General features: G+C 39.3%; 2 protein-coding genes and 1 pseudogene across 5 annotated transcripts; 2 read left to right on the top strand and 1 right to left on the bottom strand.

Annotated features, from left to right (window-relative positions):
• The first annotated feature begins 1,964 nt into the window (after positions 1 to 1,964).
• On the top strand, positions 1,965 to 9,027 carry LOC116265897 (probable glycosyltransferase At5g03795). Of its 3 annotated transcripts, XR_004175223.2 has the most exons (8): positions 1,965 to 2,260; positions 2,429 to 2,488; positions 3,041 to 3,770; positions 3,860 to 3,990; positions 6,125 to 6,473; positions 7,046 to 7,920; positions 8,794 to 8,853; positions 8,977 to 9,027. XR_004175223.2 is itself a non-coding variant. In XM_031646890.2 (6 exons), exons 3-6 carry the CDS (start codon positions 3,174 to 3,176, stop codon positions 7,715 to 7,717), a joined length of 1,749 nt encoding a protein of 582 aa, XP_031502750.1. In that variant the 5' UTR covers positions 1,965 to 2,260; positions 2,429 to 2,488; positions 3,041 to 3,173; the 3' UTR covers positions 7,718 to 8,271. The 3 variants fall into 3 exon arrangements, 1 of the variants encoding a protein (XP_031502750.1); XR_004175222.2 differs by having other exon boundaries at positions 8,794 to 9,027; XM_031646890.2 differs by lacking the exons at positions 8,794 to 8,853; positions 8,977 to 9,027 and having other exon boundaries at positions 7,046 to 8,271.
• A 4,241-nt stretch (positions 9,028 to 13,268) lies between these two features.
• LOC116266300 (probable glycosyltransferase At3g07620) lies at positions 13,269 to 17,813 on the top strand (annotated as a pseudogene).
• Positions 17,814 to 17,848: 35 nt separating this feature from the next.
• LOC116266299 (carotenoid cleavage dioxygenase 7, chloroplastic) lies at positions 17,849 to 23,872 on the bottom strand. Of its 2 annotated transcripts, none has more exons than XM_050081025.1 (7): positions 23,003 to 23,872; positions 21,778 to 21,906; positions 20,873 to 21,004; positions 20,120 to 20,392; positions 19,663 to 19,739; positions 18,929 to 19,327; positions 17,849 to 18,476 (listed from the first exon to the last, which is right to left on the bottom strand). In XM_050081025.1, exons 1-7 carry the CDS (start codon positions 23,862 to 23,864, stop codon positions 18,333 to 18,335), a joined length of 2,016 nt encoding a protein of 671 aa, XP_049936982.1. In that variant the 5' UTR covers positions 23,865 to 23,872; the 3' UTR covers positions 17,849 to 18,332. The 2 variants fall into 2 exon arrangements, with proteins under 2 accessions (XP_049936982.1, XP_031503313.1); XM_031647453.1 differs by having other exon boundaries at positions 19,013 to 19,327.
• Between the last annotated feature and the right edge of the window lie 1,805 nt (positions 23,873 to 25,677).

Raw genomic sequence — 25,677 nt, 5'->3', positions numbered from 1 at the left:
ATCAAAACAAAAACATGAACCATCCTCGAGCCGAGCAGATTCAAGAGAACACCAGCCGACCCCGGCGATGGATCATTGTTATCATCTTAGTTGTAGGAGAAAACCACAAAAAAAATCAAATAGGGAGATTCACAACCCAACTATATCTGATTCTCTTATATGTGCGTGAAAAATGAAAAAAAAAAAAAAAACTTTTTCTTTACTTAAACAATAACACAACTTGAATATGTTTCTAATGTTTTCTCTTGCTTCAGTACTTGGGTGGACGGGATCTTTCAACTTGAATATTGCATAGACCAAATCTTTTCAACTAGAGTATTGCACTTGCAATTGTTTGCATCCCCACACCTAAGCATGACAACCATCACAAGGTTCCAACATCAAATCCTTGAATGTGAGTTGCTTTGCTTTTCTGGTTGCACTGTCCCTTGAGCGTCAAAGGTCATTTACCAGTTGTTTGAGTCTTGTGTGTATAGGAATTATGTTAAAATGGACAAGCTAAGACAGCTAAGGTAACTCAACTTTGATTTTGTTCACGAAATCACGGCTGCGAGGACCTGAAATTTGTAGCCGTAGATCAAAGTCAGGAACACCTGAATAATTTAATTAAACAATAACATAACTTGGTTTTGCCTTCAAATTCAGGTTTTTAGAGTGTTTGAGTGCCAACAAAACTGGGCTTAAAAGAACCCGGTTTTATAAAAGGGAGTGAAAAACCTAATCCCTTTTAGGTTTTTGTTCACGAAATCAAGGCTGAAACTTGTAGCCATAGATCAAAATCAGGAACACCTGAATAATTTAATTAAACAACAAGGTTTTGCCTTCAAAATCAGGTTTTTAAAGTGTTTGAGTGCCAACAAAACTGGGTTAAAAGAACCCGGTTTTATAAAAGGGAGTGAAAAACCTAATCCCTTTTAGGTTTTTGTTCATGAAATCAAGGCTGCGAGGACCTGAAATTTGTAGCCGTAGATCAAAGTCAAGAACACCTGAATAATTTAATTAAACAATAACATAACTTGGTTTTGCCTTCAAAATCAGGTTTTTAGAGTGTTTGAGTGCCAACAAACAAAACTGGGCTTAAAAGAACCCGGTTTTATAAAAGGGAGTGAAAAACCTAATCCCTTTTAGGTTATTAAAAAACCAGGTTTTGGCTGCGTCATTAAAAAAACAAAGTTTTTAAAACACATTAAAAAACTTGATTTTCATAAAACCTACTTTTTACAAGACATGATTAAAGGAAGGTGAAAGCCCTTCCTTCCTAAGGACATGTACCCTCCTCGTTGAACTTTGATTGAACCAAACAAACGTGTGGATCTAGAAAGTGTGGATTCCAAATCTACATGTGATGGAGAACAGATCAGATTTCAGATCTACGTATTTTAAATCCTTAGTAATTTCAGATCACCTTGAATATCAGATTCAATGTAAAATGAGATCGGTGCACTAAATCCTAATATTGCTGTATCATATGATATTATATATTATGTTTTTTTCCAAGTCAATAAGAAATCCACGCTGTGGTGAAGAAACTGTTGGTTTAAGTTCGATTTAAGAACTTGCTATTGACAGTGAAAGGTATTTTCCATCAAGGAAGTCAGTTTAAATTTTTAACAGGGCTGAAATATAATTTTTTTAATTTTTTATATAAGTTAAATTAAATGAGCCAATGGGTTTTCGCTTTTAAACCCGATTTTGGAGAAGACCAATACCTGATTATTCAAGATCTACTAAAAGATTACGGTCTACCCGAGTCCGAAGGGGTGATGATGTCGATCCAGAAAGTAAGTAAAGATTACGGTCTACTAAAAGATTTTATTGAAAAATATTCCTAGTCATAAATACCACCGGCGGACTGTAAGACTGCCGGCTTTTTCGTGGTCTTGCACGTGGCCGAGGATCTGGTGGGTTGGTCTCTCGTCCCTCTGCCGAAGTCTTCTTTTTCTCTTTATCTCTTCATTTGTTTTGTTCAATTTTCAGATTGTGATTTGTGTGGTTCCGATTTTAATTCTTGAACTATTGTACGGTTTTCTAATTCCGATCAGTGCTTCGCTTTTTTGTAGGAATTCTTCTCTGATTCCATATTGGCTTCCCGCCCGGAAATTTCCCTCCATTTTTTTCCCGTTTTCGTCTCGAGTTGGTCAAATTCTTCATTCCTGCAGATCTCTTCGTTGATATGTTCGATTATTTTCTGTTAAATATATCGAAATTAAAGAATCAATTGCTTTTTGCCGTCTCGTGGAGTCGTGGCGAGGCGACCCAAGTATGTCCCTGTGGATCTTGATTAGCATCTTTCTGTTACTTTTCATTTTCCTTCCTTTTTTTTTTTCTTTACAGTATCAACTTTGAGCTGATCTAATTTGAGCTACTCGAGTATGTTAATCGATTGTGGACATTTTTATCTAATTACGTATTTTACTCAAATATACAGGAGGTCAGAAACTGAAGCATAGCCCGATTTTTGATGTTTAGAGGAAGCGAAGCGACTTAAGTATGTCTCTCTGTTTGATCTTCATTTGTGCGTCCCTTTTGTTCTTCTTTTTGGCTTCTCGTTTTAGTTTTTTAGTTCTGCAGTATCGGCATTCTTTCGTCTCCGTTGTGAGATACTTTGTTTCTGCATGAATGCCTCTGGTGCTTTTCGTGTATTCGTGTTCATTTAAATTGTTTTTTACGTAATTGCATTTTTCTTTTTCAAACATGGAATTATAGTTTCTTTCAGTATTCATTTCTAACTCTACACTTGCAATATCTTGCTTGGACTTCGTGGAAATTTTACTCGCTTTTGAGTGTGACATTTCATTTGGAGACCAGTTTTTCGTGGTTGCTACCTTTTCTGTTTTCTGTAATTATTAGCGCCAAATGTTTCACTAGATTTTTCAGGATCTTGTTTTCCTTAATCGAGGCTCTGGATCTTGCCATGTTTTTATGGAATGGATCCAAAGATGTGTTTCTTTATTTCACATATTACCTGTAATTTTCTTTCCGATAATCAAATAATGAGTAGTTTTAACGTCATTCCAATTTCTTTATGAAATTTATCTAGGGACTAGGTTTCAATCGGCAATGCTGTGACATAGTCGGGAATGAAGTTTAGTCCTACACGAGGAGCACTGGTTCTTCTGACAATGCTCAGATATGAGACACGAGAAACTAATTAGGCGTTTGTATGGGTGGACATGGATTTTAGATTCAGAAATTGGAGAATTGGGGCAAAAAATGTGATCTTATTAATGGTGGTTATGACCTCAGTTGGTGCCATTTTTCAGAACCATGCACTTCCTCATCCGAATACTTTCTGGTCCCTCTTCTCTGCAGTCACAGTTCCTCCTTATAAGACATTGAATAATGAAATGCAAGCAATGGAATATTTGCCTTTTAATGATGGTAGAGAAAGGTTCCCAACAGTATCAGTTTATCGAGTGAATGATTCTTCTGAACAAGCCCTATCCATAGCATCTGATGCAGTTGTGTCAACATCCAATGTCACGGTGGTTGCAAGGTCCGGTACACATCTGAAAGATGATGGCTCTAAGCCCACAGAAATTGTTGAGTCTGCACAACAAATGGGTGATAAGAACAACAGCAGTGACAAGTATCATATACTGGAATCATCCAGGGAGTCTAGGTTGTCCAACTCAATTCCCAATGCTGTTCCAGCAGAAGCAAGGGAGAAAAAATCAATTGGAAAAAGTTATCACATACCAAAGCTAAAAGAAAAGGCACCTGAAGTGACCTTTTTTTCAGATAGTGGCCACACTTCTTCTCATGAAAAGGTAAGCATGCTAATTGAACTCTGCAATACTGTCTTATCAATTTAATTTGGAGTTTCACACAAGTTACTTTTCTTCTTTGGAGCTTTTAGAAGGAAATGGTTCCTGTATCACCAGACCAGGCACTTTTATATGCTAAGAATGAAATTAAGAATGCCCCTGCAGTGAGAGATGATCCTGATCTATACCCACCAATATTTCGTGACGTCTCTGTATTTAAAAGGTTTGCTTTGATTCTAAAATTTTTTCAATATCTTTTTTGTTTTTCCATTCAGAAGATTCTTATATTGTTGTTAAACTGCCGAATCAAAAGATATGATGCTCCTGGTGAATATCCAAACTGCTGAACTTGTACTTTTTTACTATTGAACTTTTACTCTTTTTATAGATTTTACTATTTTGCGTCTTTTTATAGATTTTATCTTTCACTCCACATTCTATTTTTACTAATGCACATGAAGAATCTAGCATGATAATTCATCTTTTACTTTTGGATGATAATTGGGAAGAATTGATGAATGCATCTCCAATTGATCTGAAGCTATATCACATGGGTGCAGGGTGTTGGTGCTGTTGCGGGTATAGATGCAGCAATTTTTTTTTTTTAAAAAAAAGGTTCGTTCATTAGGGAATCTCTGAAAGTATCTTTTTAAAAACTGCAACTGGAGTTCAGCACTCTAGTCAACTAGTCAAACTTTCTTACATAGGAAACAGCCCTGAGATTAAGGTTGCTTGATCTCTTGATGTGGTTGACAATGTGTTGTTATACTGCTTCTGGTGGAAACATCTACTGGTTTCATTATATTGATTAGATCTGTTGTTTGAATCTTCTTGACAAATTTTTCTTTTCTTATCTTTTTATCAACTTTCCAAGCCAAATTGTTGCCATTGAGGAGCTTGGAAATTTTTGAAAGCATGGCTCAAATCCAATGGCCAGCTAGCTGTTCAACTTCAGACACGTGTGCAGCTAATCCTATTTGAGGACTTTATCTTTCACATTTTTCGCTCATTTTTTCTACAGTCTACCTTATGGATGTGATTTTTACATTCAAAACATTATGAATCTATAAGAAATGATATGTTGTATGTGTAGATAAGTTTTTAACAAGTAGTGCTACTAAGGTTTCTCAATGGAGTTACAATATTTTTAAAATAAAAGATTTTTTTTTACTGTTACAACTTAAAACTCATCTTACATAGTAACATATCTGAAAAACATAATGTTATGTTCTGAGTCTTCTGACGTATGTTTACATCTGGATCTGGATAACTTTTTTTTTTTTTCCAACAAAACCTTTACAAACATAGTGTCTGGTCAGGCCTGTACAAAGATGGAACAAGAATAAAGGACTAATTCATCTCTCTCTCTCTCTCTCTCTCCCTCTCTCTCTCTCTCTCTCTCTCTCTCTCACACACACACACACACACACACACAAACATGCACGTGTGTTTTCAACTATAAATATATCTGAGCAATGTGAATGTTGTGGCACTGTCCTCTCATGCTAGTATTTTGGTAGACATTTTGGAGTGGGGTTTATGGATTAAGGGATATATATATATATACATACAAGCAAACGATAACATTCATTAACCAATAAGCAAGAAAAATTGTCAAACTATGTTTTGCCGTGTCCAGTACCCAGTACTTGTCTGGTCACAGAGACACGGGTGTGCTACACCCATTGTGCTGTGTCCATGCGACATTGACACACAGGTGCTGAGATATAAGACATGAGAAATTATTGATCATCAATTAGTTATATTCTTGCATTCCTATACATGCTTGGATGCCTATTATGGGGCTGTTAACAGGTTTGTTGGTTTTAAGTACAGGTTTACTTGAGAGTGAATTTTGTGTGTCTGCTAAAGTACACAAGCACTAAAAGGAATTTGTCAGTTATAAACTTTTCTTTTCAAGTAGAAATATAGTATTGGTTATGACATACTTTTTAGTTTTACAATTTGGATCTGGTATCTAATTGAATATCTGCGATATGCTCCCCACCTGAAAAATTGGTGCTGGTGGGACCTGAAACCTAGGCTCTTTTTTAGAAAACAATGCTGCAAACATGTTTGCTAGTTAATAGAAAACAAAATTTACATGCAACTTTCAGTCAAATATTATCAATGAGGTTGAAAAAATTCGTATTGAAGATTGAGCCTGTATTTTTTCTGTCCTAATGATGTAGAATAATGGTCTATTTTGTCCTGTCAGTTAGATTTAGACAGGAATGTGCTATTTTGCTTCTTTTCCTGAATAACTAAGTATTCCTTTCAGATTTGTCGCTTTGTATTCCCTTTTTCTTGCATGAAAACTTTTGATAATCTTGGTGATTGCACTGCCAAACTTTCAGGAGTTATGAGTTGATGGAAAAGATACTCAAAGTTTATATATATCCAGATGGAGAAAGACCTGTTTTCCATAGACCGTTGCTCAAAGGAATTTATGCATCTGAAGGGTGGTTTATGAAATTGATGGAGCAAAACAGACAGTTTGTGGTGAAGGACCCTAAAAAAGCACACTTGTTTTACTTGCCATACAGCTCCCACCAGCTGGAGATTGCTTTATATGTTTCCGATTCGCACAATATAAAACCACTATCACTCTATCTTAGAGATTATGTGAAAAAGATTTCATCTAAGTATAGATTCTGGAAGAGAGCACGAGGAGCAGATCACTTTCTTGTTGCTTGCCATGACTGGGTAAGCCATCTTTACCATTAGGCTATCTTAGAGATTATGTGAAAAAGATTTCATCTAAGTATAGATTCTGGAAGAGAGCACGAGGAGCAGATCACTTTCTTGTTGCTTGCCATGACTGGGTAAGCCATCTTTACCATTAGGCCTTCCCTATAGAAGAATAGATATGTCAGGAGTGGAGACTGTTGGCTTTGGCCTGTTAAATGTTAATAGCCTAATAAATCAATGATGCGAGTAATCTGGATGGCGGCTGGCCTAATCTCTGTATGTGCCTGTGCGTGTGGTGTTTCCAAGATTACCCTAGCACCTGATCTAAGAGTATCACCTGATTTTGCAGTTACATTCTCCTTGAAATGAGAATTGTGAATGTCATTGCTGCGAACCTGGAACACTTTCCTCTGATACTGCGCCAGTATCTTATCTTCTTGGGGCATGTATACTGTTTATTGCCATGCTTCAGCATCCCTGGACTCCGATGTCCATGTCTAGCTCCTTTTATCATGTTATCAAAGTTATGCAGCAAAGATTTACATGTCATGGATATTTAATCTCTCTCTAACTTTGTCACCCTCCAGGCACCCTACACCACAAAGGAGCATGAAGAACTTCATCACAACACTATAAAAGCGCTCTGCAATGCTGATGTATCTGAGGGGGTCTTTGTGCCAGGGAAAGATGTCTCCCTTCCTGAGACTACTGTACGCAATCCCAGGAGACCTCTCAAGGACCTTGGTGGAAAACCTGTATCACAACGTCCAATTCTAGCTTTCTTTGCTGGAAATATGCATGGTCGAGTTCGACCAGTACTACTCAAATATTGGGGTGATAAAATTGAAGATATGAGGATTTATGGACCTTTACCAAATCAAATATCTAGAAAAATGTCCTACATTCAGCACATGAAATCAAGCAAGTATTGCATCTGTCCAAGGGGTTATGAGGTGAACAGCCCCCGCATAGTTGAGGCAATATACTATGAGTGTGTGCCTGTGATAATAGCAGATAATTTTGTGCCACCTTTTAACGATACCCTCAATTGGAATTTATTTTCTGTAACCGTGGCAGAGAAGGAGATACCAAACTTGAGGGATATTCTTTTGGCGATTCCTTTTAAAAAGTATATGGAAATGCAGATGAATGTTAAGCAAGTACAGAAGCATTTTCTATGGCACAGCAAGCCTGTCAAATATGATATTTTTCATATGATTTTGCATTCTATATGGTTCAACAGATTGAGCCAAATCTGATCTTCATGGGCTTCCTGAGGATATTTTTTTCACTAATTGGATGATTCTGTGAAGTTGGATGTTGGTACCAATTTTATGCTGTCCAGATTGGGGAATGAGCTTCCGAACATGGAAAATTGTACAGGAGGTGTCATGTTCAGTGACGAGTTACAGGATTATTGTGGTGATATGATGGATTGAGATGGTTCATCTTCAATTTTAAGGTACTCTTCCTGCTTTTTTGGTTTTGGATATCTGGTTTTCAGGCAAATTGATTTATGTCATGCTTAAAGCAGTCAACATTAACTGCAGAACAGAAATGACATGGTAGGCCTATGTAAGTTTCTGCCTGTTTAATTATTCCTGTATTATCCAGCATTACACAGGAAACTGTAAGTCCAAGTACATTTAGAGATTGTGAGCAAGCGATAAAAATCTTGTGATGTAGTTCCTTCTTTCTATGATGAATCTATCTCTTGTATTTTTCGTTGGAAAATAAGCAGTGCTGCCAGTGATTGGTGTCCTGCCGTAACTTTATCCACTGATAAATGAGAAAAGAAACTGCTTTTTGAAAAGATTGTGCTATTTGATTTGTCGTTTCAAATTCACGTGTGGCAAATACTGTATTGCCATTTTCTAGTATATGAGGACAGAATCATCTTGTTACTGAATGATCATAAGGTCCTGGATTGCTTTATACAGCTTGTGAAGTGGTTGTAGCATGGGCAATTGTTTGAAATATTGATATAGTACTTTTTGTTTGCCTATCCAAGTACATATTGATTGTTGTTGCAGATAATATCCTTGACAACTTTGTGGCTATTGTTACCCACTTAAACATTTACTCTTTCCAAGCCAATGACCAATCACAGTGTACATGCATTTGTGATGGTCATGTTATGCATAAATCAGTATGTTGAATTTGTGTATATTATTTTTCTTTCAGTAACTATTCGCTCAGCTGGTGGTATGTGTTTTATACAATGCAAAGCAATCCAGACCTGTATATGGTCATTGAATTCCATTCTCTCCATGCTTTGAATTGTATAGATGATCCATCTTGCTTCTTTTTTATAGTTTCACCTTGGAATCTGCAGGATGTACGCTGTTGTCTCGTGTTGCAAAAAATGCACCTTAGGATGATAGAAGGCCACTAGGTAAAGCGGTTTGAGTTTCCAATTATTTTGTGGAGAGAAAATGTTCTCATTCTTTTGCGGTGCCCTTGAAATTGGTGATATTGATCATTGATTCTTTCCTTGTGGTGTTTGTCATTCCTGCAGTCTGTGACATGTTATTCCCTAGGTATGCAAACTTGCCTCTGTGTTTATTTATCTCTAGGATGGGGTCGGTCTGGAGAACATGACTCATATAGTCGCACCAATTCTGCATTAATAACCGAGCTGGACCCAGTAACTCAAATGATGTCCAACGTGTGTAATACATAGGCCTTTTTTAATTAAGTTTGGAAATTATAAAATTCGAAAGACCAGGCTTCTTCCTCTGTCTATGACTCGTTACAGTTGGAAGCAGTACAATTAAGTCATGCCTATGCTTCTCTCCATCATCAACCATCTTTGTGTTGGAAATAAAGGGCATAATTGACTTTCCGATTTCTTTGGGTTGCTCGTTTTGTTTTTTTAACTTTGTAAAAGGGGAATGATTTCCACAGTCAATTAAAAATAAACTTTGTTTCTTGATTCTATTAAGAGAATATCGAGTATGAAATACCTGACCAGGGCTGTAATTTGGTGGGATGCAGATTTTATTATCTGGTATAACTGTGCTCATTCTCGAAGTGAATTTGAAATAGAGAGCCAATAACTTGATTCTTTCCAAAAACAGCCGCATGACTGGAGTTCAGCTTTCTTGAATCGAAGTTGTACATGTATCTTTGGCTTGCACGAGGAGCAACGCTCATGAGAGTTGAGCGGTCGCTGATACAATTCCCCTGAGTTCTAAGTTTGAGTCTAAATAACATAAGGCAGGTCATGGCAAGCTAGATGCAGTTGGATGTAGGTCTTAAATGGTTCACGAGAGAGACGAGTGGAGGGCTCAAAACCAGGCCAATGTCGTATGTGTGTGTGGTTTTTTTCTTTTTGCAATTTAACTTTGTAAGTTCGATCCTAAGACTAACTTACTAGGAATACTGAGTCATTTGAACTACAAAAATATAGACGGCTCTTGAATCACCAAAATTTTGATATTAAAAAAATAAAAATGTTCATAGAATCAACAGCTTGAACTAACATATGTTTTATAGTAAAATATAAACAATGAACACATTAGCATATTGAAGTTATGCTTAGAGTACGTTAAATATGCATATTCATGACTATCCATAGTCGCCCATTCATCTAGAAATGGATGGTAAAGAGTAAAACAAAGAACGATACTGGATCGAATGATCTGATTAATGGTTGAGTTTGAAAAGTTAAAATCACCATTGAGAGAGAGAGATTCATAACGGGCAGAGTCAGCCGCACGTTTTTTTTTCAAAAAAAAAAAAAAAAGACATGGTCGACTATTGACAGTCGGGCGGGGGAGTCTGATCAAAAGTGTCTTTTAAATCAAATTCCATATTTCAAATATATGCAACCAAGTGTTAGATGGATATGTCCCCATTACACTATACCAGTGGACACTCTAGTTTTTAGTCTCTTTGAGTCTTGACCTCCTTCAACTTGTAAGTCCAACCCATATGACTATTGCATGTGACTTATTTCATGCAACTATGATGTAGATATCGATTATGCTACCAACTGAGCAAGTAGACTGGAACCCGATGTTCTGGTTCATTTTTTAAGAACACTGAGATTAATGCCAATAAATTTGAGGAGACGTAAAAGAGGAGCTGTATTGAGAAACATTTATTTAATAAAGCTTCAAGTTTCAAAAGAAGTAGAGTAAATGCGGTACGTCGCCCGGGTAACAGGCGGGTACGGCGGTTGCGCCACGTCCCTGCCCTCGACACTACCTTGTGCAACAATGAAATGGCAGAAGACAGCGCTTTGGGCTCGTTCTTCATATCCAACGAACTCTAGTAGCCTCCTGACCAAGGACACAAATTCGGTTAATTTTCATTTATCTTATTTCACAATTAAGCTAATTCGCCTTAAATCTCGATTCACTAACACTTAAGTTTCCAGCCGTCTGTGTGGTAAGCACTGCGGTTAATGCAGCGACCTATTTATTGTAATGCATCTTTCATTTCAATCCTACACTTTAAAAAAAAAAAAGGAACTTTCGAAGCTTAGGTGTGTCGGAGTGTCTTTTGCTTTGTTTGAGTGTGTGTTGGAGTATTGCATGCGCTTTCTAGTTAGATTTGACTCCAAAAAGTTAAATGGAGAGAGAGAGAGAGAGAGAGAGAGAGAGAGACGTAAGGCAAGTCACATGAGTATGGGTACTATTTAAAAAATATGGGTATTTGAGTATGGCAGAGTGTATATGTAAATATATATATTATATATATGATAATCCAAAGAAATTTTCAAAATGAAAGAAAAATGAAAGGAAAATATACAATCTACTTGGAAGGAAAATAAAAAAAGAAAGAAAAAATCAAAATTAAAGCAAAACTTAAATTTAAGAATATAAATGTTTGTGTTTTAAAATACAGTCATACACAGCGTAGTCATTGTATCCACATACCAACATGGATACTTGAGCAGCTCACACTTTCCCTACCCATGTGATTTAGGACGTAAGGTAAAGGCTGTAACTAAAATTCCTTTTACCAACGGATCCAAATGCTTAATCTAATCATGATCTACGTAATCTTATATACGATAACTGAAATATCTTTGCTTCGATAGAGCAAAAATTGAAATCTTTTGAACTCTAAGCGTAGTTTGGATTCTTCAGCTGAGCTTTGTAAGAGTGGAACAGACTACGAGCCAGCCAGCCTCTTGAATTCGGGGCTCTCATAATCTGATCGGGAACCGGTTCTCATAATCTGATCTGGAAGTCTATTATCCGGTCCCGAAACCCGATCCGAGAAGGGCATTGGTATTTTTTTTGGGATTTAAGGATTTATAAGTAAAATGCGTTTCCCTCTATAAGTACGTCTCTCGAATGTCGATCCCCCGCCAATTCTCTCCGCCCCTGCGTGCATCCGACTCTTCGGCCGACCAATGATGCCGTTCCTTCTCCTTCTCCTCCTTATCCTCTCCAATTTCGTTGATCCTTCTGATTTCATTGCAGTCTTGGATGTTCTCGGCATGCTGGAGGCAACTTACGATTTTCGTTACAAAGAAATGTCGTCACCTCCGAAGCTATCCGGCCCTCTCCCTCCGTCTCTTTCTTTCTCGGGAGAAAAGCGATTTCTCCGTCTTCTGGCAGATTCGTCGTTGCTGTCTTCGTCTCTTCATGCTATAGCTGAAATTGAAGCATCGGTTAGTTGTTCCCATTATTTTGGGCGCGAAAACTAGTGAATATGTCTTTGTTTGATTTTTTTTTCTTTTTTTTTTGTTTTGTCAAATTATCTTCGCTTACGGTCTTTGTTTGATCTTTGTTCATGCTTGCCTTTTACTCTTTCATTTTCTGTTTTCTTTTCTCTGTATCCATTTCTCCCGTTAGCTGTGAGTTGCTTTCATTCTCAATGTTATCTGCCTGAGATTTAGTTAGGGAACTCTGATTGATTACGTAAACTATGATCGGCTGTGTAGGTCGGAAACTGAAAGGACAAATAGAAACAGAGGCCGCTAAGAGCGAAATCAAGCTCCATAAATATTAAATCATCGTCAACCTTATCAGAAACTCCTTAATAGATCTTTATATCAAAATATGAACGGGTATTGGATGATATCAGAGACGAAGTAACCTCCCTGAACCAACGTTAGAGTTCGGATCCAAATTGAATTCTGGATGGTCTATAGGCTACGGGGTCAACTCCTGAAGTACTCTTATTCGTGGGTCACTCTTCCCATGTGGGTCCCTCTTGTTTCACTGCATCAATTTTTACATAAATGCCAATCCGTGTACGCACTTCTTCGGTCTCGATGTCTGGCAGAGAAGACTTCTAGGCAGAGTCAGAAATTACTTGATTGTCATAAATTACTTGTCATGATTTGCCCTTAATTTTAGGAAGGCCTCGAAGCAGTTCGTAAATAACGAGTCAGCGTCTTTCTGAGCTTTTGAAAGTATCTGAAGTCAAAAATCGGTTGGAAAGGCCAGAGCATGCAAGGTGTCTAGAAAACGGAACACGTATAGATGACGATAGTATAATGATGTTAAATGAAAAATAGTTGGCAACTTGCTGTTACTAAAAGGACAACTACTGACTTGTAATTTACGTGGCATCGGAGAGTAATGTGCCAGGGGCAGCAACCCTCATTAAGTGTTCGCGTCGAATTGTCTTTTCCAGAATTTGTCGTGACAAATGTCTGATCTGAACCTGACTGGTGTATCATTTCTAGCCAGTCCCTGCTAGAAGGACACGCTGAAAATGCCGTATAGTAAGAGAAAACAGGGGAAAATCTAAAAATTCGGAAAAAGTGACATGCAGTTCAATTTTTTGGTTTTACATGTGGCATAACTATATAGTTCGTCGTCGTCTTCGTTTTTGTCGGTTGACCTCTTGGAATGCCCTCTAGTTCGTTGGCTACATCCCCTCTGCTTTCTGATGTTGTGCTTATTTCCTTTCTCTGCTTTAGGTGATCGGGAACGACGTGAGTTAATTGGAACTGCATCACAGTCCTAGAGAATTGGACTGCATCATTCTTCGGAAGGTTGTCAAGATAATTGCAGGGACATGGAGCTTAGTTTCAAGCGTTGGAGATTTGAAGCCAAGAAATTGATCTTATTGATGGTTGTTACGACTACAATTGGTGCAGTGCTTTTGCCCGGTGCACTTCCTCATCCAACCTCTTTCTGGTCCCTGTTCTTTGCGGTCACAGTTCCTCCATACAAGGTGCTGAATAACAAAACACAAATTGTGGAACCTCTGCCTTCTAACTACAGCGAACAGTTCGCAAGGGAATCAGTTCCGTTGAACGCTTCCGTCGATCATGTCATGTCCGCATCCCCTCAGGCGGTAGTGCCAATCAATTTCGTTAGGTCTAACACAACAGTGGCTGCTCCTATACCTTCGAGTAAGGATGGTTGTAGGCCATCAGATGTTGATCATGTTGGATATACTGCTAGTAAGAATAACAGCACCGGGAAAAAGTGTCATGTACCAGAAACATTAGCAGATGTGACGGAGGAAACTAGGTTGTCCGATTCATTGGTAAATTCTGCTAGAGAAGATCTCAATGAGAAAAACTCAACCAGTAAGGCTTCCCACATACAAAAGGTAGAAAAAAGAACACCTCAAGCAACCTTTTATTCGGAAGGTGGTCACACTGCCTCTCATACAAAGGTCAGCTACACTAATTAAACCCTGTACTACCGCTTGCAATATAATTTAAGTTCATGGAAGTCCTTTTCTCTTTTCAGGAAGTGGGTCGTCTGACACCTCAACAGACGCTTGTATATGCCAAGCATGAGATCTGGAACGCTCCTCTGGTGACAGATGATCCAGAGCTGCACCCGACAGTGTTTCGAAATGTTTCAATGTTTAGAAGGTCTCCCTCCATCCCGAAATTCTTTTAATATTTATTTTCTTTGAAAGACCTCATACCTCCTTAACTAATGGATCTCCGTGTGTGTCTGCCTGGTCCGTATCCCATTATTTTTTAACTTCTGGCTGATTGCATAAATCATTTATGACAATGATAGCATCCCTAACAAGTGCCGGTAATATTTTTATAAGGAATGTGTTGCATAGTATCTGATTCAGGAATAAATCCTGCACAAATTCAGCGCATGTATCGTTCATGGCTGCCAAGATGATATGTTGATAATGGCCATTTATTCCACAACTGTGGTATCTCTTGGATCCCAATCTAAAGGCACCGTCCATCTATTTTCCTAGCAAGGGGAAAAGGAAATGGAAGACAGGGTGGTTACCTGTTGCTTCTTTGCATCCCTTCCATCCATGCATGGCCATCTTGAAACATTCAGGCTGTTGCTTCATTGCCATGTACGTAGTAAGTTCACTCTCAACAGTTGACAATTGTCTCCGGTTAACATGCAAAGCTTTTGTTATACATGATAGAACAGCATAGTTTGGCATAATAAAATCTTGAAAAAACTTAAAAAGGTCAATTTTTAGGTATTCAACCCAAGAATTTTCGCATAATCTAGAAGCCTTTTTCTATGTCTTTTGGAAACTAAGCTTTGATTACATGCCCATTTCAAGAATTGACGTTTGAAGTTCATCTGTATTTCACTATCCTTCTAAACAGTCCTGTCATATATCGCTTTTGCAAGAATTCACTGATACTCCTGTCAACAAGATCGGTGATATGGTAATTCACTGTTTTTTTTATTTTGTATTTCTATAACCAACAAACTTATATTCTACTTTTTCATTCTTGCACAAACCCATGACTGCATTGGTTCTGCCACTGTGGAGTTTTCAGGAGCTATGACTTGATGGAAAAGATACTCAAGGTTTACATATATCCAGATGGACAAAAGCCAATTTTCCATGAGCCATTGCTTAAAGGAATTTATGCATCTGAGGGATGGTTTATGAAACTGATGGAGGAGAACAGACAGTTTGTGGTGAAGGATCCTGAAAAAGCACATCTATTTTATCTTCCCTACAGCTCATTGCAGCTGGAGATTGGTCTATATGTTCATGATTCGCATAACATGCGTCCACTATCAATCTATCTGAGAGACTATGTGATAAAAATTGCGTCCAAGTACAGATTCTGGAATAGGACAAGTGGAGCAGATCATTTTCTTGTTGCTTGCCATGATTGGGTAAGTTGTCTTTAATGAAGCAAGCTTTCCTATGGAAAATTGAATGTAGCTAGCAATCCAGACGTGCTGGTTAGATTATACACACTGTGCTGCATTCTATGTGACCCAATCATCCACTCTGATATCATATTGGACAAAGTTGGTATTGTTCCCCTACTGATCAAGAATTTCAATCTTTGGAGAGTATCATGATCATCAAATAAGAAAGGTTTCAACTTTCAACAAAAAAGGCTTATAGTCACTTAATAAATATTTAGTTAAGGATTTTTTATAGTTTTTTTAGTTAACTGGTGCTTTTTTCTACAAAAATTAAGTTTTGCTTCACACATCTGGCTTCTTGGCCATAATTGATCCATTGAAAGCTCAGGTTTGGCTAGATACAGCCGTGCTCCTGCTTTTGAACTTTGTTGCTACTCCTATTTTGTGCAACTGAACAAGCAGGTTGGAGGCTGTCTGTTTGGTTTTGTGGCTTGGAAGCTTGTGAAACCCATGTGATTGCTGGAATTAGTCAATTGTATGAACTTATTTAATTGGCTGAAGCTAAACCACTCAATTAGCACCAATCCTATTAGCAGCGAAGGCAAGTTGCAAGTACATTCCACTTGCAAACGTCAGCATATTTTTGATAATTTATGGTCCCAACATTGAGTTTTTCAAAGGCTGATATAATGCTGAGGAAAGTATGATCTTTTCATAATATCATTTTATCATGATATCAGGTCTATAAAAGATGTTCTTTATTTTCAATTTTATTCATATTTTTTATCACTTAAATATCATATGACTTTAATATTCCTCCTTTTTCCTGAGAATCTTTGAGAGGATGATCAAAAGTATAGAAAATTTTCCCTTGTTGAGGTCTTACTGATATTGTGATTATGATTAATATCAAGTTGCAAAAACCGTCCTGATGCTGTCATAGTGTGGTTAAGACCCTAGCTTGGGCCCCTAATTGTGTTTATATGCAAACGTCTGAGAGCTTCTGCTAGGCCAGCATAATGATCAAGTTGATGCTGATACCCCAATCTGTCTGGTTTCGCCACATCATCATTGTGTAGCACATATCTTCTGGAAATCTAAGTTCCCTCTCTCTCTCTCTGTCTCTCTCACACACTCTACAGGGCCCATACACCACGAAGGAACATGAAGAACTTCGCTATAATACCATAAAAGCTCTCTGTAATGCTGATGTATCTGAGGGGTTTTTTATACCTGGCAAAGATGTCTCCCTTCCAGAGACTAACATACAAGCTCCAAGAAGTCCTCTCAGGGGCCTTGGTGGAAAACATGTGTCTCAACGTACAATCCTTGCCTTTTTGCTGGAAAGATGCATGGTAGAGTCCGGCCAGTACTTCTCAAGTATTGGAAAAATAAAGATGAAGACTTGAAGATTTATGGGTCCCTACCAAAGCATGTCTCTAGAAAGATGTCCTACATTCAGCACATGAAATCAAGCAAGTATTGCATTTGCCCTATGGGTTATGAGGTGAACAGCCCCCGTATAGTTGAGGCAATATATTATGGGTGTGTGCCTGTGATAATAGCAGACAACTTTGTTCTACCTTTTAATGAAATTCTGAATTGGAGCGCATGTTCCATAACTGTGGCAGAAAAGGACATACCGAAGCTGAAGGATATCCTGAGAGCAATTCCTTTTAGAAAGTACATGGCTATGCAGATGAATGTTCAGAAAGTGCAGAAACATTTTCTATGGCATAGGAAGCCTATCAAATACGATATCTTCTACATGATTTTGCATTCTATATGGTTCAACAGATTGAATCAGATACAGTCTTAAATCCAGTTTGATTGTTCTGTTGGTTTAGATACATGACTACGTTCCTTTGTTGTCCGGGTTGAAGGCTGTTTGGGGAAATATGCTCTGCAAAGCATCCAGGTTTGTTTTTGGCACAGAAGCAGCCTTTTGGTTCCTCTTCAATTTAAGGTATCCCTTTTCTCTTTAACAGTGCAATGAAATTGATAGTAATGTTGGGGTTGTTGATGGATAAGCCTGTGTAACTGCCTGGCTTTTGGTTATTCCTGTATCATCATATATCATTCTTTCAGGTGCAATATAACTTTTTGAGAAGGAATTTAGTATTATAGGGTGAAAGTGTTAAAACTTTCTGGTTAAACACCTGAAAGAAAATTTCTTTCATTGATTGGAATCATGAGATGTCTACTAAGAAAAATCTGCCAATGTATGCTTTGCATCTTATAATAAAACATCTCTTCTCCTTTTTATTATATCACATTCTTAGTCCTAATCGCAAGTAGTTGTATGACTGGACTGTGGCAGAAGACTTGCTGATCACTATTAACATCTTAGCTAATGCAGGCTCTGCTTTATGTGGTCAGAAGCATTCTCCACAGGATCTTGTCTTTTTTGACATTTAGAGAAGCTATTAAGCTGGTTTTTCTCAACAGTCCTTACTATCTCTTGAAACTAGCAGATTGGTCGAGGAATTGTACCTGACACAGCTGAATTGTCTCTCTCTTCAGCACAAAATAGGTGGCTAGATCTTAATTCCTGGCCAATGTGAATGCAATAATAAATACAGGAAACAGGTGGTAATGTTTCATTTAAAATCCACGGAAGGTCTTTCCGAATGAAGACAAATTGATACTTTCGCATGTTACAATTGTCTATATATGTGCTTGGCGTAGATTTTCATTTGTACAAATTTGTATAAAGTGCACAACCTCCATGATATTCTCCTGGAAATTTAATTCCCCAGTAACTTCAACCCTATCTGTACATGGTAGTCTTCTACAAATACTTCAAGTTTCTTATGTACATATCCGTTTTATCTCTCGGCTTCATTCATGCTGGTGCCCAAACTCCATGAAATCCAATAGGAAAGTTGAATTCTCTAGGAACTTCTATTCTGGCTACCAGTGCACCACGTTTTCCTATAAGTTGGGCATCCAAAAGTACAAGATAACACATTTGTATCGACACTGCATACTGCAAAAGAAGGGAAAAAGATGGAATCAGATGAGCAGTGTCATTGCCTGAAAAAAATATGATTGTCAGATATCCAATGTGTAGTGGCTAGATTTAGTATTTTACTGTTATAACAATCTGGTTGGCGAAAATGTTGAAAATTGAGGCATAGAAAGTACTGGGAAGCTGCACCATGCTGGCACATCAAAACCCAAACTTAAAATTTTCCTTTTTCCAATTACTGGCTCTTACTGTTACCACTATGAGGCATGTTACCACTATGAGGCAAGTTTTTATCTTTTGGTCCTTTATGTTGGAAAAGTCATTGAGGTTAAACCTTTAGACTTTTAGATTGAGAAAGTTACTGAAAGCTGCGTGAAGTTAGTCTCTACATGTGCGAGTATATTTAGGTGTCTGCACCCGTATTTGGTCCACAGTGCTCAACTAAACGTTCAGCGGTTATGATGCTTTACCATTTGAAGACCAGAAACCTTCGAAGATGAAGGGGAGATGCTATCGAACAAATTATGAGTTTTGAAGTTTGTAGGTTTAGGTACCTCAACCACTAGTATGTATCCATCATCTTCACTCTTCCCCTTTGGGACATAGATCGGCTCTCCAATGAATCTTCGTCTTCCAGCTCTCCACGTCGCCACTGATTTAGTTACCCTGTTGAATTTCACAACAGTGTCGAACGGAAAGTGTGGTAGCGCTCGCCGATAGCCTGAACAAGTTGCAGCATAGGTATACTTGTTTTTCATGCCAGACATTCTTGGATTTATGATTGGAAAGTCGCTGGCCTTGGTCCATCGTGCCAGTTGGTGCATTACACAGCTATTGCAGTGCCCATCGCGATCCAATCTCATTGTCACCTGTTTTCAATGAGAAATATAAATTATTGTCATTATTATTTACTTTTATCTCTTACATAGCTGGGAAAGTTTACGGTGGGTTAGCTCTAAAGGTTCTGCTGAAGGATGGCTACAATTTGGTCACTTTAGTATTCGTCCATGGCCGCACATCAATGTTCAAGGGAATTGGCATGGACTTTTCTTGGTGGGAACAGAGAAGTGCCATGAAATCTATAAGGGGCTACGTAAGCGTTTATATATTTGGGAGGAATCTCCCACATTCAAAAAACTAGGTGGCTTTCCTTATTATTAGAAAAAAATAGGTATATTGAAATTGACATTTCCTGGTGGCTTACCTGCGTTAGATGAGGTAATAAGTCTTGTCGAGGATTCATGAAGGTTGGATCAAGTTGAGACCGTTCCCAATCATAGCCTGCGTGCCGATGGAAAAAAGGTAAGCAACAATGTTTTCTTTTTGAAGTCAAATACCTTTAGCTGTGTGCCCGTGGAAACTCTAGCTTGCATGTTTGAACCTGTTTTCAGCCTGTTGGGTTGTGGAACTACGTATGATGTGTGCATAATTAACAAAAGAATGGGGTAGCGTATGAAGAAAGCCCATCAAAAAGTTTCATTTAACATGGTCACTGAACTAACGACAAACCATAGATCCAATTCCTGTATGACGAAGAACTAGGCTTCGACCACCCAGCTAGATTGTTCGATCTGAAGCTTCAAGGAGGTCAAAGGTAATTCGATAAGAGTCTGCCGAACCTTAGGTTGCCTATGAGTAAAACTGAGTTTGAAAAAAATTACCGAACATTTTGTTGAAATCGAACCACTGGTATGAACAAGTTGATGCTTGCATTTGAATCTCCACGTTCCCACTCCCATCCCTTTCTTCAAATGCATTGGCAACATGGAGCAACCAAAACTGTGAAGGAGCTTCAATTGGGACGGTCCAGTCTCTGCTTCCCATCGAGTCGTCTGAAAATCGAGGAAGCACATAGATGGGAGTTTTAGAAGAGCTGCGATTGAGTGACAGTGCTGAGATCATTGGTGATGTACCGCATACAGCCTTCATGGACCCTACAGATTGAAATACATATGCCCAAAAAGGTTAAAAAAACAAATCCAGTGTTGCATAAAAAAGGAGATCATGTAGCATTTTTACATTTATTTTGATTGTAGTAGCCAATATTTTTGGAGCGTCAAATTCTCATATTCTTTGGTCGAAGAACTGATATAAAGATATAGGGACTCCGTTGTTCAGAAGTGGAATTTTGAGAAATTAAGGCAATCTCAAGATTCTGCACTGTCCGTCACGGCGGTTGCAAACAGGAAGGGAGAGACGGAGAGAAGGGAAACGGGAGGCATGTCACTAAATACTCTCCGTTGAGCACCACTTCGAGTCCCACTATAGAACCTGGCCGAGTTGGGAACATTTAATAATGAATTTTGGTCGTGTTTAATGTTTTAATTCATCTAATGGTTTTCCAGAATCTAAGAAACGAAAAATGAGTATTAGGAACATTATTTTTCAGTTTAAAGCCTTTTACGGACTAATACCTGCAACATCGAGCTTGATGCGGTTGCCAACGAGTATGTAATGGTTGTCAGTGAATGCCCAGTCATGGATCATCAAGTGATCAGGAATGTTGAAATCCCTCTTTTGCAAAAGGTTGAAATTTTCATCATATTCTGCAATAAGGAAACTAATATTTCAATAAAATCCATTCTAATTAATACAAGGAGGCAAAATTAAACCTAGGAAACATGTGCTATGAATTCAGAAGTAGCGGACATCAGCAAATTCATAATCTTTACTTTCATGATGAAATCTGAAGCATCATGAACCCATGGTCGTCCGGTGACCTTTTCAGACGAGTTCCTGTAAGTCCAGTCCCAAAACCCACCCCCGCGTGTCCATTTAGTTTCAAATTAAACTACTATTGAGTTCTAGAACATGATTGCAGATTTTCAAACGCTTAGAGAATAGAATGTGAGTACCTAATTCAAACGGTCGGTACAGACCTTCTGAGAATTTATTGATGGGAATGGAAAAGAAAAGAAATTATAAAATTAATGCTCATTTGAGAGAAAAAAAAAGAACAAAAAAAAATGTAGGACAGGTCTATGGTGATGTCTACTCCAGTCAAAGCCACTTTCTATTGTACCCCTAAGGGCTACTTCTGTATGCGTGATATTTTGTTCTCCCTCCGCGGCGCTCCTTAACTATTTACAATCTAGATCGAAGGCATATGTAAAAGCAAAAGTGCGTCATAAGCGACCACAGAAGTTGTGATAATGAAGGTTGTCTAAGAATCTGCAGTTACCTACTTTCGTTCCCTTGTATCTGTTTAAGCGAGCAAAGTTTTAGTGGATTCAACCGAGTGGAAGATTTGGGATTCCAATAAGGGGAAGAAATATCGACAAAACTCAGAGAAGACGAAATAGAATTTACATGAACTAACCGTAGATTGTAAAATGGCTCCAAGGTAGAAGCATGTCTTCGGCATTGCATGACATCATCAAGAGGCGATTTCTTTGAGGATCAATCTTGTAGTGTGAAAGCATTCTCTTGGGAGGCATCTTGAAAATACCTGCCAAAGAAAGAAGTATTATTATTGTACAACTGGTGCCTTTACTCAAGACACTAATCTCAATGACCATGCAGTACTGCCGCATACGTAAACAGTGACGTAAACTCACCCAATAATCAATGTTCGGGCAATGCGCTCCACTATACAAATTACAAATATTGTAATACCAAAATGCTGGTACCCATTAACTTTTAAGATGCCCAAAAAAATGAACAGCAATTAGTAAAAAACATCATTTTTTTTTTATTCGTAGGAGTTCATCTCATCAGTAGAACTCTTGACACCAACTCTAATTGCCATTATTTGTATGCCACGGGACGTGGATTTTTCCTGCCGTCCAGATGCTCTGGTTTCATGTTTGAAAGGCGCTGGAAGATTTCAGCTTATATATATATATATATATATATATATATGAAAAAACGACCAATATTTCATACTGTGGTAGAAACAAGTGGCTCAACAAGCCCTCAGCCACTGCACCAAGCATAGACCCTAGCAAGCATCTTAGTGAAAAAATGGGACCCGACTGTCTCTCTCTCTCCCCTCCCCCCACCACTTTTGTGGATACCTTTTTTCTCAGTTAGTGCTAGTGTTCCTTGTAGCGGGGCGTCTTTGGTGGGTCCCTATCTCAACAAAGTACAACTGGAAGAAAAGAAAAAGGAGAATCCCCGTGTGCTGCACGAGAGCAATGCAAGGACAAAAAAAATTGGTTTCCAGAACCTCTGGAGAACTCAAAGAATTGTCCCGTTTGATTCCCATCTACTTGACAGTCATGGTTTGCTATGAGGCTGCACAAATTAACTTGGTTGGAACGACTGAAGCCAGCCGGTTAGAGCTGGTCGATGAACAGAGCTAATGCTTCAGCTCCTCAAAGGTTTGCTCATAATCAAATTTTGAAAGAGAAAGTTGAGGATGATCTTGTTTGTAATTAGACACAAGCTGAATAAACGCATATTATTAGTGTGCACTAAGAGTTTCCATTGAAAGTTATTAACTCAAAAAGTAAAGAGTTAGCACCTTCGTCTTTTTTAAAGTATAAGCCCACAAGCTAAATAATATGAAATAATTTAGGTAATCAGGAGATCCGAGTTCTTACCATGAAGAAAGGGCTTCAGAAAGAGAGCAGCGAGTTCCGTGAAGACCGACTTGGTAGTAAGCCTCCTAAAATCCGGCCGGAAAGCGCCGGAAGCGAGCAGTTTCCCGCCTGATCGCGGCTGGTCTACTGCTGTACAGAACTCCCCGACGGTCTCCAGCGTGGCGGGGTCCACCTCGTGCGGATTCCCTCCTTCCCAGAGGCAGAGCAGCCGTGGGCCCCACTTGAGGACGCTGGTGTTGGCTACGTTCTTCATCACCTTGGTGTTGCCCAGCTTCTTTCCGCCACGTAGGACGGAGAAGGGACCGCGGTGGGTGAACTTCCACTCGCCGGTGGCCTCTTGGCGTTCCTCCCTCTGGGCCTCCGTGGAGACGTATCTCGCCGAGAACCGGACCCGCCGGCCCGGCCCGTCCACTTCGAATGCCCTGAGGTAGCCGTGCCCGTCCAGCGGGTGGACGGTGGAGCCGTGATCGTCGGAGAACATTCCGGGTCCGGCGAGGTAATAGGTTCCAGACGGGAAATCCTGCGGGATCGAGCCCTCAACCAGCCGGAGAGTCAGGGGGCGTTCGGTCTCCGACCGCTGGGATACAAAAAGGAACTGGTAGTCCCAGAATGCCAGTATCGGATCGTTATCCTCAGCCTTTTTTTCCTCCTCCTCCAGCTTCCGGATCCACCGAGTCCGGCGGGTCTCGGTGATCTCGGCTGGGCGGACGGCGACGGAGACAGCAGGAAATGGCCGTCCCTTCGCCGGAGTACTGACGGCAGGGATATGTCCTCCAGTCGACGGTTTACTTACCGAAGGAATTCTACTTCCGGGCGTCGCGGGAAGCGAGGCCCGGAGCGATCGGAATACGGACGTCTGCATCTGCTCTTAGAGCGACGTTGTTTGCGAGGAAGCATTCAGGCGGGCGCGTTTAAATGGGCGAGCTTGCCGAAAGGAAGTGACTAAAAAGCCCTCACCGTTGTGAGTAGCGAGCACTTCTACTGATGACGTCACCAATTATTATAATCCCATTCCCGACCCAGGGAGGCAGTTACAGAGATCGATCGGGTCACGATTATTAAATCCCGAAAAAAAAAAAAACATTTCAGATCCGAGATCCGACCTCAACACCATGGTCTTCAAATATGCGAACATCTGGAATCACCCGAGACTTATTACTATTACTGTTGTTGTTGTGGTCGTTGATCTTGTTTCTTCTTTTTTAAAGTAAAGAATGTCCCAGTAATTGCTCATACGATCAAATCATGGATTAATGAAATAAATTCGCATTAACTTTTTAGCTCCATGCACCAACTTCAATTAAGTAGTGAAACTTCTTAGCCCCTAAAATTTGATGCATAGAATTCAACATGCAGTCGATATTTTGGGATCAAAGGCATACTTTGGTGACCGCTTAGGAATAATTATGTCAAATTCGATATGCAAATTACACACAAAATCATGATTAGTAGGCAGAATCACATGCTTAAAGAAAAATATGCTTTATTTGATTTTCTATTTAGATACTATTGTAATATTCTTTGACAATAAAGTTGTCTAGCTTCGTGTCGTAGAATTTCTCCTCCCTCCCACTTTTGTACTTGGTGACCGCTTGTCACACGTTGGTTTTTCTACTATATTTTATCATTCGGTCGGTTCTCTTTCTCCCTCTCACACTATGATGGAATAAAATAACGTAACGTGAAGTTATTCCTCCTGCTAAATGTAAATGCAGGGAGAAGAGCTGGAGCAGCTTGACTGGGCTCGAGTCGTAGCTTGGTCGAGCTCAGCGGAGCTCGAACTCGTGTTGGCTAAGTCCGAGACAAACTTGAGTTGCTCGACCTAACACGGTCTATTAACACCATTTTTTTTTCAAAGAGAAAGCAGAAAAAATGAAAAAGAAAAGAAATGTCACTGGATTAATTAGTCCGGTCGCATAACATAGGGATAAATCTTCCCGTTGTTAACGTATGACATTATCAGTTTTTTGTCAATTACTAGACTTCATATTTCTCAAATTTTTTTCCCATTCAAATCTTGGACCTTATGGCCAGTGGGGCGCAAGAAAGTGGAGGGGTAACAATATAATAAATATTAAATTTGGGGAACCAACATGTGAAATAGAAGAAATTATGTGGGGTCTGTGTCGGCGAGTGCCCACACGAGGCACGAATCTATCTCCTCCGTCGCTTGTGACAATTACCGATGACCGGATCCGTAAAAATCTTTTGAATTTCTGCAACTTTCTGAGCATCTGCAAGGTGTTGGGTGGCCAACTTAATTAAGTGCCATGTAATGTGAGCGAGTTAAGCTGGCAAAGGAATCTCGAGCTTAGTGAAGAGGGTTTTGAAGAGGGGAATGTAGGCGGAGTGGCGGTGCTCAAGGAGACCATATGCGCAATCGGGCCTTCACCTACTCTGTCGGCCACTAATTCCAGTGTGGTTGCTGGGCTCGTGCCGGGCCTACGGCTCGGTGGCACTGCTAGAAGTTGCTAGGGACTGGGTCCGGGGAGGTGGTCACGACGTGACGTTTAGGACCCTTGGTTGCGTATGTGGGACCAGACCGGGCGTCTTTGACTTGGGTCTGATCTCCTTTGACCATGCATGGAATCTATGGGCACTTGTTTTGCGTGGAAACCAATTTGGACATCACTTCCTTGCACTTGTATTTCAAATATTATAAGGAAAAAGAAAAG

The sequence above is a fragment of the Nymphaea colorata genome, chromosome 12 (genome assembly GCF_008831285.2).
Source record: "Nymphaea colorata isolate Beijing-Zhang1983 chromosome 12, ASM883128v2, whole genome shotgun sequence".
In the NCBI taxonomy this organism is placed as follows: domain Eukaryota; kingdom Viridiplantae; phylum Streptophyta; class Magnoliopsida; order Nymphaeales; family Nymphaeaceae; genus Nymphaea; species Nymphaea colorata.
Note: the sequence above shows the minus strand (reverse complement) of the source record. Positions and strands in the feature narration are given on the sequence as shown.

Excerpts from the sequence above, each read along its gene's own strand:
- LOC116266299 (XM_050081025.1), bottom strand. The coding sequence starts at position 23,864 with ATGCAGACGTCCGTATTCCGATCGCTCCGGGCCTCGCTTCCCGCGACG. Across the intron at positions 21,907-23,002 it reads TCTGAAGCCCTTTCTTCATG|GTATTTTCAAGATGCCTCCC; the intron begins GTAAGAACTCGG and ends TTTCTTTGGCAG. Across the intron at positions 19,328-19,662 it reads TATTACCTCATCTAACGCAG|GTGACAATGAGATTGGATCG; the intron begins GTAAGCCACCAG and ends CATTGAAAACAG.
- LOC116265897 (XM_031646890.2), top strand. The coding sequence starts at position 3,174 with ATGGATTTTAGATTCAGAAATTGGAGAATTGGGGCAAAAAATGTGATC. Across the intron at positions 3,771-3,859 it reads ACACTTCTTCTCATGAAAAG|AAGGAAATGGTTCCTGTATC; the intron begins GTAAGCATGCTA and ends TGGAGCTTTTAG. Across the intron at positions 3,991-6,124 it reads GACGTCTCTGTATTTAAAAG|GAGTTATGAGTTGATGGAAA; the intron begins GTTTGCTTTGAT and ends CCAAACTTTCAG.